This window comes from Diceros bicornis, chromosome 29 (genome assembly GCF_020826845.1).
Source record: "Diceros bicornis minor isolate mBicDic1 chromosome 29, mDicBic1.mat.cur, whole genome shotgun sequence".
NCBI lineage: Eukaryota > Metazoa > Chordata > Mammalia > Perissodactyla > Rhinocerotidae > Diceros > Diceros bicornis.
In genome coordinates, this window is record NC_080768.1 from 21,179,243 (window position 1) to 21,196,425 (window position 17,183).

Consider the following 17,183-nt stretch of genomic DNA (forward strand, 5'->3'; position numbering starts at 1 on the left):
GACTCTGGAATCAGATAGTCCTGAGTTCAAATCCTGGTACAGCCACTTACTTGCAGTATGACCTTAAGGACTCATTTAGTCTCTCTGAACCTCAACTTTTCCATTGAAAAAATGGAAACGATATTGGTACTTACCCTGAAGGGTTGTTATGAAACTTACATGAAATAATTGCTGCAAAGCATTGAGCCCAGAGCCTGGCAAACAGTGAGTGCTCTGACTGTCATCACAGCACCCAGTGAGACCCTTTCATTCTGGGCCAAGGCCAGAAGTTTGAAGAGGTCCACTCATACACCAAACATTTTACCTGTAAAAAAGATGTAGGTGGAGCCCGTTTTGGCCTCGTCCCTCCTGCAGATATAGCCATTGCAGAGCTGCCCCCAGCAGCTGAACTCGCCCGTGTCGGCCGCGGTGGAGTTGACCAGGGTCAGCTGGCTATAGCGCTCCTGCTGCTTCACACTGTCAAGACAAGCAGAGCCAGGTCACACCCGGGCCAGGGACCTGCAGCCATCACTCGCTCCACTGCTCTAAGATATAAACCTTCCAGTGGCTCGGGGCAGAGTGCCCTCTCTCAGATGCCACAAACTAATAAGCTTGTATTTGGGGACAGAGCATGTATGTGGAGTGGGGGAGGCAGAGACAAAAGCCTTTCCTAAGAGGAAATAATACATGACAGTTCTGTTTTCTAAAGAGAGGAAATTCTCTTCAACCTCAGAACTGGAGTTTCCTTAAGTAAAATCATGGGTGCGTGAGCAACGCAGCCCCAGAAGCTCAGCCAAAAAGCTGTGGGCAGAGATTTTCCTTGCAGCTTTCATTTCTAATGAGTTCATTTAGACAGCAGGCAGCGTGAAGGAAAGCACACAGCATCATCCAGCACGCAAAATCTCTTTGATGATAACGACAAGTCTCTGAATACATGCTTGGGATCTTCGAGATGCTACATTGTCATATTAAAAAGAAAAACTTTCCTTTAGGGAAAAAATGCATTGGCTGTTCAGCCCACCTCTGGTAAAGTATGTAGAGCTTTTGGGCATTTGAACATCTCTGGCCTCACACTATTATTTCTACTTTATTTTCTTGTTTTTCATCTCTTGCATTTTTATCTTATTGCCTGTGAATATATTTATAAATCTCTTCAGTTCCTTTTTGAAATAAGAGAGACATAAATAAGTATTTATTATTACTAAACATTGGTATTAGCCAATTGTAATGGTAATTAACTGTATTCTATAGTGACAGGAATGCAGATGTATCATCATTGGGATGGATGATCCCCTATGGCTTATGAGCCTCAGCATGTACGGATGCCCAAATAAATGGTTTTAATCTGAGGATGCATCTCAAATACCCAAATGTTTCACCCCTCTGAGATCCACATTCTTTTCTGATGTAGTCGAGATTCTCCTGTTGTATGTTACAGCAGCATCGATACGGTCACCACCTTAAATTTAGCACCCAGCAAGATGTCGGGTTGGTTGGTCTTAAACACAGCCTGTTCTGGTTCACTGCTGAATGGCTGCTTAGCCCACCAGTTCTGCCAAGAGGTGCCTCTGTACTCCCACTCTGTCAACTGCCTCCTTTCAACTGAACGGAAATCTCTCCTCCTTCAGGAAGCTTCTAATTAGAAACGACTCTCAGGAATCTCCCTGCTCTCTCCTAGTGACGTAATTGGCTCCCTTGTTCTCTACCCCTCAGATACCCCTGGCTTCCTGTTATTACAATAGATGGTACAAACTTGGAGGGCAGGGACGGTGCCATACTTTTTTAATATTCCCTAAGCAAGAAATCTGTGCAGAGTACACAGTAAGGATTACCTAGAAACTAGTGGATTGAAATTGAACTAACCCACAGAATTGGAACTGGAAAGAACCTTGGGAAGCAGGCATCCAGCTTCCCATATTGCACATGAGGAAACTGAGTCTCAGACAGAAGTCACCTGAGACCCACATCTGGTGAACAACTGAACAAGTCTTCCTTAAGTCAATTAAATATGTACCAAATACCCACTCATTAGAGAAGAAAACGCATAAAAGCACTTCATGCTGTGCCTGGTTTCATTGTATTGTCCTAATTATATCAGTGTTACATACAACTGCAGATTAGTAGTAGGTATTATGAATACTACTACAACAATGACAATTACCCAACAATGGGGATAGTTATCACAGCAAATAAACACCAGTGGACCTCAAGGACTTTACAATCCAGGTAGGGAGTTAAAACTACTATACATGAAAAGATCAGAGGATAACTAAAGGGGCGCTCACAACAAGAACAATAGGAATTCTGAAAAGGGATTCGTTGCTGTGGGTTGAAGAGGTCAAAGGCGGGTTTAAGGAGGAGGTGAGAAGAGCTGGACTTTTCAAGGTGGGGGTGAAGTGACAGGGGCAGCAAGAGGGCTAAGAGGCAGTGAGCTCCTAGGCCAGGAAACTACAAGGGCCAGGAGGGATCAGGCCTGCTCACTTCACTGTCGTGGCCCCAGTGCATGGTGGGTGGAAGGCACTTGACAATGATTCCAGAATTTAATTCATCAATTATAGAAGGAGACAGAGGGGGGGGGTTGGGAGTCATGGGGTTGAGAACAACCAGAGGGGTGTACGTTTCACTCACCAGGCAGCAGTGACCACCCTCAGTTCTGGAGTCGGGCACTCCACCCACCTTAGGTGGGATGGGCCCACCTTAGCCAGGGCACAAGTGAAGAGAAAAGGAATGAGAGAGGCAGGAGGAAGCCAGAGAGGCTGAGAGGCTGTTACTGTGATGAACGGCAAGTGCTGGGGCCGGGCTGGGGGTTGGCAGTAGAATGGAAGCAAATTCAGGAAATGTTTTCTTGGGGAAAATTTATGACAGACTGGGTATAAGAAGTGGAAGAAAGAGAGACATCAATAATGACCCTTCAACTTGCATTTCTGTGTCAGAAAGAATGGGGTTTTAACAGACTGAAATGGAATGGTTGGGAAGAGAAAAAAGACTGGGGTAGGCAAAATGGTAGATTCACTCTTGGAGATTTTGAATTTGTGATGACACGTGGGTGATTTAAGTGTGGACGTCCTCTGGGCAGTTGGAAATACAGGCCTGGCACAGAGGACATACAACAGCACCAGACTGCTATTTGGGCGAGTTGTCTAAACAGGGCTGAGAGTAGAAGCTAAAGGAATAAATAAACTCAACAAGAGAAAGTGTAGACAAGAAAGAGAAAATTGAGGACAAAATCTAGAACTAAACTAGGGACCAGCAGGAAAAGAAGAGGTGACAGATGAGAGAAGAATCAGGAAAGGGAATCATCAAGGAGACAGTTTCAATAAATTGATGCTTGAAAGCCTCAGATGCCTTTAAGAGAGATTCATAACAACACACACACACACACACACACACACACACACGCATTTCGCAGAATGAAAGTCTTTGGCAACCATGCAAAAGAGTTGTGAGGATGGAGCTGGATTTCAGCAGATAAAAGGTGGAAAAGAGGAGAGAAAATGGAGGTGGAGGTCTCTCCAGGTGGACCATAATATCTGGCCACATTCCTCGTAGAGCTCAGAACCAGGGTACAAAATCAGTAATCCATACATGTATTGAGCGCCTTCTGTGGGCCCAGCATTTCCTAGCACTGTGGTGGTAGAAAGTACAAGATGCCATTCCTATCAGGAAAGTAATTGGGCACATAAAAATTTAGCCCTTGGGAATAACCCTACCACCACCAGGAAATCTGCATGCTGTATCTTTAGCAGGATTGGGGGTGGAAGGAAGGAAATGCACTGGAAAACATTTCTGGATTTTTCCACCCCCTCTTATGTGCAAACAATATAAAACAGGAAACAAATTATTTAGTAGGATTACAGTTTAAATGCCTGGATTTAAATTGTCCATTTCTACTAATGGTCTCACATAGTCCAGGTGGTAGCTATGGAATATGACCAAAGGCCTCTAGAGGAAGAGTCTGCACCATGAAACAGAGATGAGGATTCCCTGAGCCCTGCAGAGTGCTGTATGGAGACGCTTCCCCCAAAGACCCTCCCCTTCTCTTGTAGCCGCTTAACGAATCTCCAGCGATGGAAGAAGTGAAGGATGTGAAGTCTGAGTGAAGCAAAAAGAGGTGTTGCGACAAAGTGCCAAAAAAAGTGTAATTAAGATAAGCAGAATTTACATTAATTGGAGGCAACTCTGACCATCCCAGCACATCAGTTCACTGTAGGTCTTTTTCTTCCAAACTTGCACTTCCAGGCCTGACCCACAGTGACATCAGTGATAGACAGGTCCAGGTTTCAAAGAGCGTGTGTTCAAAATTTAGGACTCTGTGTGTGTGTGTGTGTGTGTGTGTGTGTGTGTGTGTATGAGCACGCGCGCACATATACGTCTCTTCCAAAGGGCTCCCGTGGTCTTTATAAACACAGAGTCTGTTCCCATCAGTGGAGGCCTGAAGCTTCCTGCATGTAGCCCAGCCTCCTGTCTTCTGGAGGGGGCCTATGTCATGGGATGGCACAGAGGAGGGGGCTGACAGCTCCCAAAATTAGGGACCACTGTGCATCTCACCTAGGGCAGTGACCAGGTGACAATGGTGGGGATCCATGCTCCTATCCTTCCCCCAGACTCTACAAGCCAAGGGCCTTAGGTGAGCCCTAGATTACAAGATAATTAGTCATTGGTCCCATAAATACTTAATGAGTGCAAATTAAGTGGGAGGTTCTGGAGCAGAGAGGGCAGGACACAATGAGTCTAAAGAGTCCCCTGCTCTCAAGTTCCCCTATAAAAGTGTCATGGGAATTCCATGGAGGGTAACCAGGGAAAGCTTCAGGGCTGAGAGTCTTGGAGAGAGGAAGGATTTCAACATTCACGAAACAGGACACATTCGTTCCAAGGGAAGGAGATCCCCTGAAAGGAGACAGATGGTGGGTTCGGTGCATAACGCAGAGATGTTTGACCGGAGCACACGTGAGCAGAGGACTGTGGTGACAGGCAGAGGTAATGTGAAGTGTGAGATCATGGACTTTGGAACCACACTGATGGGATTCAAATCCTAGGTCCACCATGACCTTCAGACTCCTTAGTTAGAGCTCACGCCTTCCACAGTCTGGCTACACCTACCTCTTCAGACTTGTAGTAACAACAACAACAATAACAATAATAGCTAACACTTATGGAGTGCTGGGTATGGCACTAAAATTCTTCAAATAAGTTCAAGACTTAGAACAGCACCTGGCACAGCGTAAGTGCTCCATACATTTTAGATATTGTTATTATGATGGTGCTTCTTAGCTCTCACAACCACATCAGGATGGAGGGACGATTTTTCCTCTTTTACTGATGAGGACACTAAACTTAGAGAAGGACCTTGTCCAAGGTCTCCCAGCCATGAGTGGTAGAGCTTCTAATCCAGTGTCACATAGACTCAGGTTACGAATGTTTGTAACTGAAAAGGGCATGGATTTCCATCCTACCAAAATGAAATAAACAGAAGGAATTTTGACTGAGAGCGGGTGCCTCTAACTAGCTTGCAAATCCTGTTAAATATTTGCACACATACACACACACACACACACTCCCCAAACAAAAACATGGAAGATCTGGTTAAATTAGCTCGGTATTATTCACGATAGCCCAATTTCTATTTAAATGGACAGTTAACCATTCAGTAAGTAATTGAAGGAAACAGAGACAGGAAAACTACCAGTTCTTAAGCATCTACTATATAGCTGACTGTACCCAAGGTACACATTACTGTTTCTCAATCCCATGAGATGATGATGATGAAACTACTAATAATAACTAAAACTTAAGTAGTGCTTAAGATGTGTTAAGCACTGTTTTAAGCCCTTTACATATTTTGACTGATTTCATCTGCATAACAGCCCTGTGAGGTAGCGGCTATTATTATCCATGTTGTAGGTGAGTGAACTGAGGTTAGGTAACTTTCCCAAGTAAGTGTTGGAGCCATACAAGAAGATGTTGAAGGTCAGTTGAAATAACTTCCCCAGGGCCACTCGACTCTACACCTTGGAGCCTCAAGAAGCCTCCGTTGGCATAAAACAGAAACGTAACGAGTAAAGTAAAAAGATGTAATCAAATATCCTCCGTATTCAACATTCATTGCACATTCATAAATTAATTATTTAGCTTCTACCACATGCAAGGAACATTGCCAAGCATCAAGGGAGATAAAGATTCGTGCGTATTTGCTTGTCCTGTTTCAAGTGTTTGTACAGCGTCTGTGTTTACTCTAAGCCTTCTTTTAAGAATGTGTCAGAAAATAATTGCTCTGTGATATGCTGGGAATGGAGCCATATCAACAAAGTACAAATCCTGGGAAACAGACAGCTGGGTAAAATGTATCAAAGCTCCACAGTTTATGATTTAAAAACAAAAAGAAGATGATGAAAAGAAATATGCATGAGGAATTAGTAAAGAACCAAAAATACAAACTGAGTAACTTCAAAGTAAATATAGTTCCAATATCAGAAATTAAGCTGAAATATCCCTATCTGTCTGTCTGTCTCTATATCTATCAATCTCCATGCTTGAGTACTATTCAAAGACCAACTCAAAACCCTTGTAATAGAACTGCAATATTTTTATCCCAACAACAGTTTATGTCAATGTATATGAAATGTGACTCAGGTCTTTTCTACTACAATGACTTATACCAGATTCTCCTGGATTATTTTTTAAAAAGTCATAGTAGTGGGGCCGACCTGGTGGCACAAGCGGTTAAGTGCGCGCGCTCCGCTGCGGCGGCCGGGGGTTCGCTGGTTCGGATCCCGGGCGCGCACCGACGCACTGCTTGGTAAGCCATGCTGTGGCGGCGTCCCATATAAAGTGGAGGAAGATGGGCACCGATGTTAGCCCAGGGCCGTCTTCCTCAGCAAAAAAAACAGGAGGATTGGCGGATGTTAGCTCAGGGCTGATCTCCTCACCAAAAAAAAAAAAAAAAAGTCATAGTAGTCATTTTTTCAACTCTTTCATAGGAGATCACATATGTGATGTCCCTCCAGTCCTGCCAACATCTCTCTCATTCCTCCAGGTTGTTTCCTCAACACTGACCACAGATTCTGACTTCTGTCCTGGAATGTTCCTCCTCTCTCCTCATTCCACCTCTTCCAGACTGCTAACGTCATCCCTTCTTTTTGCCTCTTTTGCCAACCCATCTGGCTTCTGTACAAAGAAAAAGCCCCTCTTTCTTCTTCAGAGATTTCCCAGATTCTAAGAAAATGAGATGTGGATGTCCCTTTGACACCACAAGCCAAAACCAGGCCTGATACTCCAAAGATTAACCAAACAGAAAATCCCATCAGGCTGCCTAGAATAATGCATAGCCTGTGGCCCAACAATTCCGCTTATAGGAATAAATCATTGCTACCTAGAAGTTTACTGCAGTGACGACTGTGATCATGAAAAACGAGAAATGATCTAAGATTCCAACAATAGAAATTTAGTTAAACATACTATGGTATTACAGCAATAACATTGAAAAATATTCATGATACATTAGGGAAGAAATGAATCGTAAAAGAGTTTGTACATTTTGATACAATTTTTTTACATACGAAAATAAAACTGAGCCAGCCCTGATGGCCTAGCAGTTAAAGTTCAGCGCACTCTGCTTCAGGAGCCAGGGTTTGTTTCCCCAGCGCAGAGCCACACCACTCGTCTGTCAGTAGCCGTGCTGTGGTGGGGACTCACATAGAAGAACTAGGACTTACAACTAGAATATACACCTATGTACTGGGGTTTTGGGGAGAAGAAAAAAAAAGAGAGAAGAAGATTGGCAACAGATGTTAGCTCAGAGCAAATCATTCCCAGCAAATTAATTAATTAATTAAATAAAACTAGAAGATTTTACACTACAGTGTTGACAGTGTATCTTGGGATATTCAGTGACCTCTTTCTTCTTTTTTACCTGTCTATAGTTTCTAACTTTCTAAATTAAATGAGTTTGTAATATTTTGTAATAAAATAGAAACTATAATAAAGGCAAAACAAGTTAAACCACCTACAAAACTGCAGAACAGATGCTCTATAAATGTGTAATTGTGGATGGCTTATTGGTGCTTTAAAAATCTGGAGGTGAGTTTTATATCACGTTGCCTTTTTAGAATGTGGATTTCCAAAAGGCAGGACCAGCAGGAATTCCTTTGGAGGCCTGAAAAATCCAGTATATTATTTTGCTCTGATCAATAAAAATACTGCCAGTTGGAATGTAAAAAATAATTGAGTGCAGCGTGACTTTGTTCTCACACCTGCCCTACTCTCCTTGTGCACCTGGCCTGCCCAGGCTATGCCACCTCCCTGGAGCTTAACCCTGACCTCCCAGGCTCCTGGATCTCATTCAGCCTCCCTGCTCACCCGCTTCCCATTCATGATCTCCAGATTTCTCTCGATGGAGCCACAACTCCACCTGTTACCCAGGCTGAATCTAGATATCCACATGGACTCTCCATCTCTGTTCCATTCCTCACATTCTATCAGCTGTTCCATTCTTTACATTCTATCAGCCAACAAATCGATCCTTCTAGAAAAGCGTTTCCTCTATCCCCTTCAGATGCTCTATAAAACTGTCAAATATACGTTTCTAAAAACCATGTTATTATTACTTCCAACTTTACAATTTGAGCAGCTCCCAGTGTGCACAGAATCAAACGTGGCCATCTTTGCCTGGAATTCAAGATTCCTGTGCTCTCTCAACACCTCCATCATGAACCCTCCTCTCCATCCAGCTCCTCACCAAGCTGACACATCGGCTTGCTGCCACCTCAATCCTCTGGCCATCTTTTTCCCTCTGAAAGGCTTTCTTCTTTTCCCATCTGGCCTAAGCCTGGTTACTCACTGGAGCTCTATTCTTAGGGAGACCTTTTCTGTTCAGTGGCATTTGTAAAATGCTGATTAAGAGAATTGCCCTCAGAGTCAGATTTCCTTAGTAAAATTCTGCCTCCACCACTTACTGGTTCTGTGACTATGAACAAGTTACTTAATCTTACTGTGCTCAGTTTCTGCATCTGAGACATGGAGATAATAATGATCCCTACCTTCTAGGGTGTTATGAGAATTAGTTAATAAATGTACAAGGTTCTAGAAGGACGCTGGCACAGAGTAAGTGCTCACAAATGTTAGGTGCTATTGGGGTTGCCCCAGGACATACTGATCTAAGCTTCTCACACCCTACACTTAATGTTCTTAACACAAATCTTGAGAAATACACACATACACACACACACACACACACACACACACACACACACACTGCTTTGTAGCTGTAACCTCCTCAACTCCCTATTGTATTTCTCTAGTGAAATGATCTTTTCCTGAGCAGGAACCACGTCTTATGCTTACCTCTATCATCCACAGCCTTTGCATTGCATAATGCTATGCAGATAGCAGTTATAAGTGACTGTGTGCAGAACAGAACAGAAGTCAATGAGTGAAACTGAGTTGAATAACTTGTCCAACGGCTCTTCCTCCTTGGCCCCCACATCATCTAACATGAATTAAGTACAAGTGCCAAGAGTCACTTTGGAACTAGAAGAAACCTTAGAGACCATCTGGTTGGATCCCTCATTTTACAGAGATCAAGCGACTCACCCAAGGTCACACAGCCAGTCAAAGTCAGAGCTGGGAATGGAATCCCTGGGGAGCCCTGGGAAGAGAGTACGGCATGCTTCCCACTGTGCATTGGAAAGGAAGCATGTGTCTATTACTTCGAATACTTAACCACATTCTGACCGAATGAGTGACTTAGAGGAAGTTACAGGGGATAGCAAGATATAACTTAGCAAATGTGTCCTCACCATGAAGAGAAACTCACAGAAATGACAAGTAAATCATTGTTGTCACATAATGTTGACAAGGTCATCTTTCAAACATGGCCACCATATGATACTGGTGTGTACGGGTTATTTATGTTAACAACTCACATTATTACATTTCTGGCAATTATAATCTTATGACATAGAATAAGCCCATCAGTACCTCTCTGGGGGTCACGTGAAAAAAAGATTCCCCAGCTCTGCTTAACTGAATGCTCACGGCCACATCTTCGGTGAAGAATAGGCCCTGGAAGAGGAGTGACAGAAAACAATGGAGCAAGCCTCCACCACCCTCGTTAGGAAAACAAGCTGTGGGTTACTGATGGGCTGGCACACAGCCACAGTGAGTGTATTATAATACATTCACTTGTATTATAATACAAGTTATAATAGTGAATGCAGAGGCTGTGGGCTGAGCCCGATTTGCACCTGGCACAATGAATTCACAGCAGACATGAACCGCATCTCTTGTCTTGCCAACGTTTTCAAAGCACCCGCTCATATTAATGCCACTCGGATGGTAATCTTCTAAACAACCATCAGAAACCTAAAGAAATAGACTGCCTTCCTGGTGTAGAGACCAGAAGGGTGTTGAGAATTCAGTTCAAGTCCAGTTCACTTTTACTAAAAGCTGCACAAACTTGAGAAAGCCCCTCAGCCTCTGTGGGTCTAACCTAATCATTTGTAAAATATAGGGTCCAGGCCAGATCAGTGGTTCGCCACGCTGACTGCATATGGTGATCCCTTGGGGTGGTTTTATGCTCTCCTCCTTGGCTCTTCTTTCCACATCTCTCCATCTTATCTTCAAGGCCTGGCCTCCAAAATTAGGTAATCAATCACTCAATGAATCAATCTGCCTCTCCAGCCCATGCTGACAGCTGCCATCTCTCCTTCCTGTCAGCCCCCAGGCACTCATACTTGACCACAAGCTGTCCATTGTTGCTCTGCAATTGTGTCTGGTATGTATGTCATTATGCCACTAGTTCATAAGCTGCTTGTGGTCGGGACCACTCTGGTTTTTCCCACGTGTATCTTTCTGACTCAGTGGACTGTCTTTATATATAAATTAGGCTAACAATAACTATCTGGCATGCTTTCTGCTCAGCTGAACACCTATTAATCTCGAGCTGTGACACACTTGCACAGTCACCTCTCTTGCTTTTGTATGGATAGTTGCTGTGCCCCATCTCTTCCCCCACGATGCCCACCAACGGCTGCCATATCTCGTGCCGTTCTGTGAGCCACCAAGGTAAATAAATGTATGAAGGCATGCTCTCTCATATCATTTTAGGCTGGGACACAGGGTCCCATACCCTTGCCTTGTCCCAGCTACTAAGTCAAGTTCATAAACAAGAGCAGGGTTGTTAGAGGGAAGGGTGAGCTTAAGGCAAGTGAGGCACCAGATGGAACCTGGGTGCTAAGAGGTAGGGTGGGGTTGGGTGTAGGGCTTCAGGCAGGAGATGTGATCTGAAAGGCAAGCCCAGAGCAAAGCCAAGAGCAAGCCCAAAAGGCAATCTGAACAAACGGTCTGAACAGTGAAGCACCAAGCAAGGGGAGGTGACAGGATCCCAGGGCAGAGTGAACAGGTTAGGAATACAGGATGGGAGTTGACACCTCAGGTTCGGGGCAGGTTCCCAAGGGCAGTGACTTCCAGCCTGCCCACCTGCCACCAGCCATGTGGGTAGATGTTGCTGTTAAGGGAGCTGAGCCCAGAAACTGGAGGCAAAGCACTGACATCTTACTTTTGCTGTTTTTTATAATGTGCCATTCTATATAGTTATGTATCAGTAGACATAAAATTGTCCCATCTTATATCTTATCTTTTATTCCTCTTTTCTTGCTTCCTCCTCTGACATACCTTTCAAAATGGTTTTATTTACATTTTGCATATCTAAATACTTGGAAGAAAATTATCGTGCCATGATAATACCCATTTTAATTTTTGTGCATTAAATCCCAGACCTCATCCACATAGTGTATCTATATTTTTTAAAGCAGGGTTTTACTCATAAAATACATGCAATCACTTAATGTTATACGGTAAACAATGCTCCATTTTACACCAGTCTTCAAAAGTATCATAAAAAATAGTCTGTGATATTCCTATAGTGTCTTCTGTTTGATGCATTAACTTGAGTTGAATCTTCTTACTATATTTTAAAGCTGTGTAACATATCTGGGATAATCAAACCTAGACTTACCAGAAGGCTCAAGAAATTCAATGTTTTGGTTAACAAAACATTCTTTTTAAATAAGAGTGAGCAGAAAACATTTTTTTCCCTCAAACTGTGTAATGTGCTTCAACCCATTTCTCCCACCTTAATGACTAGTGGACTGAGGATAGCTGGATCTTAGAGGTCCTCAGAACCATTTTATCTGACTATTAGTGAGCACCCCACGGTGTTACAGACATCTAGAGTTTGTATGAGATTGAGAAACATGTCTAAAACAATCTTTCAAAGCAAAAGCCCTGAAAAACTGGCTGTTTTCTTGTGATTTACCTCCGTTGGGTACAGTCTTGTGAATAAAAATAGCTCATCTTTATTGAGATGGCTTACTGTCTGTGCCAAGAGCCTTCCTTGCATGACCTCATTCTGTTCTGACAGCACCACAATGAGGCTGGTTCTATTATTGCCCTCCCCCACCCATGTCCTGAGCGGAACAGAGCTGTGTTTTCCTGCAACCTGAACACTGTCAGAACATCTAGTACACCCAGAGAAGCCTTGTATCCTGCTGCCCCCGCCAATCCATCTCTGGGGAATGTTGGAGGGCCTGGCGCTGGTGCCACTGAGTCTGGGAAGAGGGAGTTCTACCTTCAGGGCTGGATAAGTTAGTTATTTTTCATTTAACTGTTTTCTGGGGTAGGAATCCATTTGAAGGCAAGTATCAGAGTTTGGCTGCAGCATATTCTTTCGATTTCCCACTGCCAATTAGAGCCACACAGCACCTCCATGTAAGTGTGAAAGCAAAGGGGGAGCACCAGGATTTTCACGGAACCTCAGCATCTTCATTTGCTCTGCTCAGAAAATAAAGTAGAACAAGCTTTGGAGGAAAGTGAGTTTGAATTAAAAAGACACCTGAACAACCATATGAATGTACTTACTGCCACTGAACTCTATACTTAAAAATGGTTAAAATGGTAAATTTTATGTTGTGTATATTTGACCAAAATAAAATAAAATGAGTTGAAGGGGAGAAAAAGACATCTTCCTTAGTACAACACCAGAGTATTATCCACAATATTTACCAAAATCTGTGCAGATTCTTTCTCAACAGTGAGATTCTTCTGTTTATAAACACTTCTTAACGTTTTTCTCTTCTTCTTTTAAAATGTCCCCCCAGGCCACACTCCTTCGTGAGGCTGAAAAGCGGGATTAGACTGGCCTGGAGCCCGCTGTCTGCTTCCTCAGCCCACCCTCCCTTTGTGCTGTCTGTGGGTGGAGTAAGCTGTTGCCAACTGTGGCTGAGTGAAAACCCAGATGCCCTCCCTTCTCTCTAGAAGCTATTTATTGTTTTCAGAGGAGCCAGCCATCAAAGAGATCTCCTGTGCCCCACCCACTCCTCTGAACTTACAGTTCTTGACTGAAAAATGCTAACATCCCACCAGATACTACAGAAACATCCTGAAAGGCAATGCATGGACCCTGATTTTTCTAGGGAACAAGCCAGGGTTTCTTTATGCCCACATCAGCCCAGCTTGTTTTTATTGCTGTGACGTTGCTAACAATCTAGCTTAAACCTCCAACGTCCCCCCGTTCTTACCCAGCATTGATTTATATTTAAGCTGTCATCCAGGCCACTTATTTCAAGTTTCTTCCTATTTTCTTCCCTGTCTCAGCATTGTGCCAAGCATTCCCCTGCTCTAAACTCTGGAAGTGTGTCATGATGAGATTAAAGAAACAAAATATTTCCAAAGAAAATGGAAATAGATCATGTTGATCGCCCAGCAGAGGTTGATCAGATGGTCCAGAATATTCTTATATTAGTGTTTTTTATATTAGCAACAAAATAAAAGCAAATTTTAAAAAAAAATTTTCAAAGAAACCTTAGGTTCAAGAATACGTCTATAGACCCTGGTTTGCAGAAAACGGATATGGGGCATAAGGAGGGAGAATGGGAACACCTCAGCCTGGGTTATGACGTGGTATTTCTCCTAAAGGCAGTGAGGAGTAATAACCCTTACTCTGTGGTGTATATTCCTCCGTACTTTCTAGTATATCTGTTCATAAAGGCTTTAAGTCAATGACTCATAACTGTCCTTAGTTTCACTCTAAATCCCTCAACATGGCTGACAATTCCCTCCGTGGTCTGACTCCTGCTTATGTTCCAGCATTATCTCCCCTTGATCACCTCTTTCCTCCTCCTGCCTTGAGTCACCCTATGTCCCCCACGTGCTATACTCTTTCTCAGCTCTAGGCAGTTCCTCAAGCTGTTCCCTCCTTCTGGAATTTTCTTACATGCTTCTCCTGCCCCCTTCTTTACCTGGTTAACTCTCAGCCTTCAGATATTAGCTTGAGTTTTCTCCTCCCTGACCTTGTACTTCTGCTACCAAGGCCCTCACACAGCTATGTTTTAAAATTGCTTATTTAATAGTCTGTCTTCCCATAAGATTAAAAGCTCTACATGTGTAGAGGTCATGTCTGTCTTGCCCACCATCGTATCTCCAGCATCTACCTAGCACGGGAACTTGAACATCCTAGATGCTAAAAAAAATGGTTGGAAGAGAGGAACAAAATAAATTAAGGGAAGGTGGGGGCAGGGAGATGGCAGAAAAGTGTGAGAGCAGGAAGCGAGCAGGGCAGAGGAGTCAGGAAATAGAGCGTTCAATAAATGGTAACAACTATTGTCAGAAAAATATCTTTGCTGTTTCTGATCTCAAAAGAGATGGAGATCTCAAAAAAAAAAGTGATCTGGGATGCACTGAGTCTGGGATTAAAATCTGAATCAATTTCAGCCTCTGAAAATACAGAATCTTCAGCACGTTACTGTTAGCCTCTGAGGGAACAACTAAGCTATTCAAAGTGCCCAGTGCTCTGGGAAGACTCAGCAAGAGCTATGAAGAATTTATCCTTATGTGGATACATAAACTTACAAATGTTTATCCCTTTTTTAATTTGTTTGTTGGGAAACTGAATTCTATATTGTTTAGAACATAATTTGAAACTGTGACCACCGAGTAGCCTAAAAGGATGAAAGAACCATAAGCACAAGTGTACACTTATTTCACTCAGTCAGTTCTCATTTGAAATGCTTCTTTTACTAGCGAAAGGAAGACAGTTGTAACACAGCTGCCATCTAGTGGACCTTCTAAAGACATGGGTTTGCCAATGCAAAGGAGCAAGCATCAGAGAAGAGACCTGCAAGAGCCCCGAGAGCACATGTTGTCTTGGCTCCCTCATCTCGGGGGAGGTCCAAGTCCACCTTTTAGGATGAGGGATCATTTATGGTCTTCTGACAGAGCTCTCCTTTCTAAATAGCTCAATGAAATATTTTAACATTCTGATGTCTAAAAAGTTATCCTAAGTCAATGTGAAATTTCAACTACTTTCAATTCAAAACTATCCCAGCAAGAAATTAATGCAGCATGCTGGAAAAGTACATCCTTTTTATTTGTGTTTTAAATCTTAACTTTAGAAATTGGATTTATTAGTCTAGTACCCAAGGAGCAGAAAAAAAAAAAGAAAAAGAAAAAAGGTAGACAACAAATCTGTCTTCCCCGAAACTACTACCTCCATAAAGCCAATATGTTCTTTGGTCTAAATGTATCCCGCTAGACATATCTTGGAGCATGTGAGCAGGGCAGCAGCTCTACTTGGGAACCAGGAGGCTGGGGTTTAAGACTCACACTGCCACACACCAGTTTGTCACTCTGGACCAGCTTTCTATCCTCTATGATTTGCAGTTTTCTCATTTGTTAAAAAGAGGGGCTTAAGCATAGTAACCACTAAGGTCTTTTTTGGCTTTAAAGTTCAATGAGCTGTTCAAGTTCACAGGTCTCATGATCACAAGTGCCTGACTTTAGATCCTCTGCAGGCTCTGTGCCCCCAGTACCACTCTCTCATTGAAGTACTTATGGAGGCCTGACATCAGCATCGTGGTGGTGTGAGACACTCCCTTTTTCTCTCCCCTTCAATCTACAATTAGTAAGACATCCGTAACTCAACAAAGATTCCTTTGCCCAACACACCAGGATGCCAGAGAGATCCACATATTGGCATATCTGAAGGTGAGTGGATTAGAACACACAGAGGAGGCAGAATGGGGAGAACAGTGGAGGCAGTGCCCATTGATCCCAGCCCCCCAGCTATGGTGGCTGAGCCTGAAGCCCCAGGGAACCTGGTCGCAGCAATGGAGGTGGCACACACAACTCCAGCCCCCCAGTCGCAGCAGCATCTGCAGCCACAGGGAACCAGGCAGCAGCAGTGGTGTGGCTTATGACCCCAGACCCTCCAGCCATGGTGGTGGCCACAACTCTAACCCCACCACCCGTGTTGGCTGTGCCTGCAACCCCAGCTCACCTCCCACCTTCACCCTCCCCCCTGCTGCAGCAGTGGTGCCCCCAACACAGGCAACTGTGGACATGGTGGAGGCATCTGTCATCCCAGTGCCCCCAGTGGGGATGCCGGTGACTGCAGTGACACTGGCCACAGCAAGGCACCAGCGACCCCAGAAGCACAAGCAGCAATGAGAAAGGCATCACTGACACCTCTGGCAGAGGTAGTGGAGGGTGGAAAGTGCCAATTTTCAAATATAGTCACAGGCAGCTCCAGTAAAAGAAACCAAAAACTTGTGCTATAGCACCACCTACTGAAAAAAAGAGAAAGTCCTCTAATTACAAACCTTGAATTGTTAGAATCAAACTAAACAAAGCTTTATCTAAATAAGAAAGGTGTTCGCTACTTCAAATGCACCAGCAGAGCACCAAATCAGCAAGCACCATGAAAAACCATGGTAACACAGTATCACAAAAAGAAAATGACAATTCTTCAGAAACCAAACTTAAAGTCACAGAAGATTGTGCTCTGATAGAGAATTCAAAATAGCTGTCGTGAAGAAACTCAACAAGCTGCAAGAAAGCTCAGAAAGGCAGTTCAATGAGCTCAGGAATAAAATTAATAAACAGAGGAAATATTTTACCAAAGAGATTGAAACTCCAAAAAAGAACCAAATAGAAATTCTGGAGCTGAAGAAACCAATAAATGAAATGAAGACTGTATAAGAAAGCATTGGAAATAGAGCAGACTATATGGAAGAGAGAATTAGTGAGCTCAAAGATAGAAATCTAGAAATGATTCAAGTGGAAAAGGAGAGAGAACTAACATTTTTTAAAAATGAAGTAACTCTACAAGAACTATCCAACTCCATTAGAAAAGGCAATATAAAGATAATGGA

At 43.3% G+C, this 17,183-nt stretch overlaps 1 protein-coding gene across 1 annotated transcript in view; it reads right to left on the bottom strand.

Annotated features, from left to right (window-relative positions):
- Nucleotides 1–17,183, bottom strand: part of PDGFRL (platelet derived growth factor receptor like) — a 48,357-nt gene that overhangs the window by 10,263 nt on the left and 20,911 nt on the right. The window contains exon 3 of the mRNA XM_058525082.1: nucleotides 305–456. Coding sequence (XP_058381065.1) covers nucleotides 305–456 — 152 coding nt within the window. The remainder of the gene's footprint in view (nucleotides 1–304; nucleotides 457–17,183) is intronic.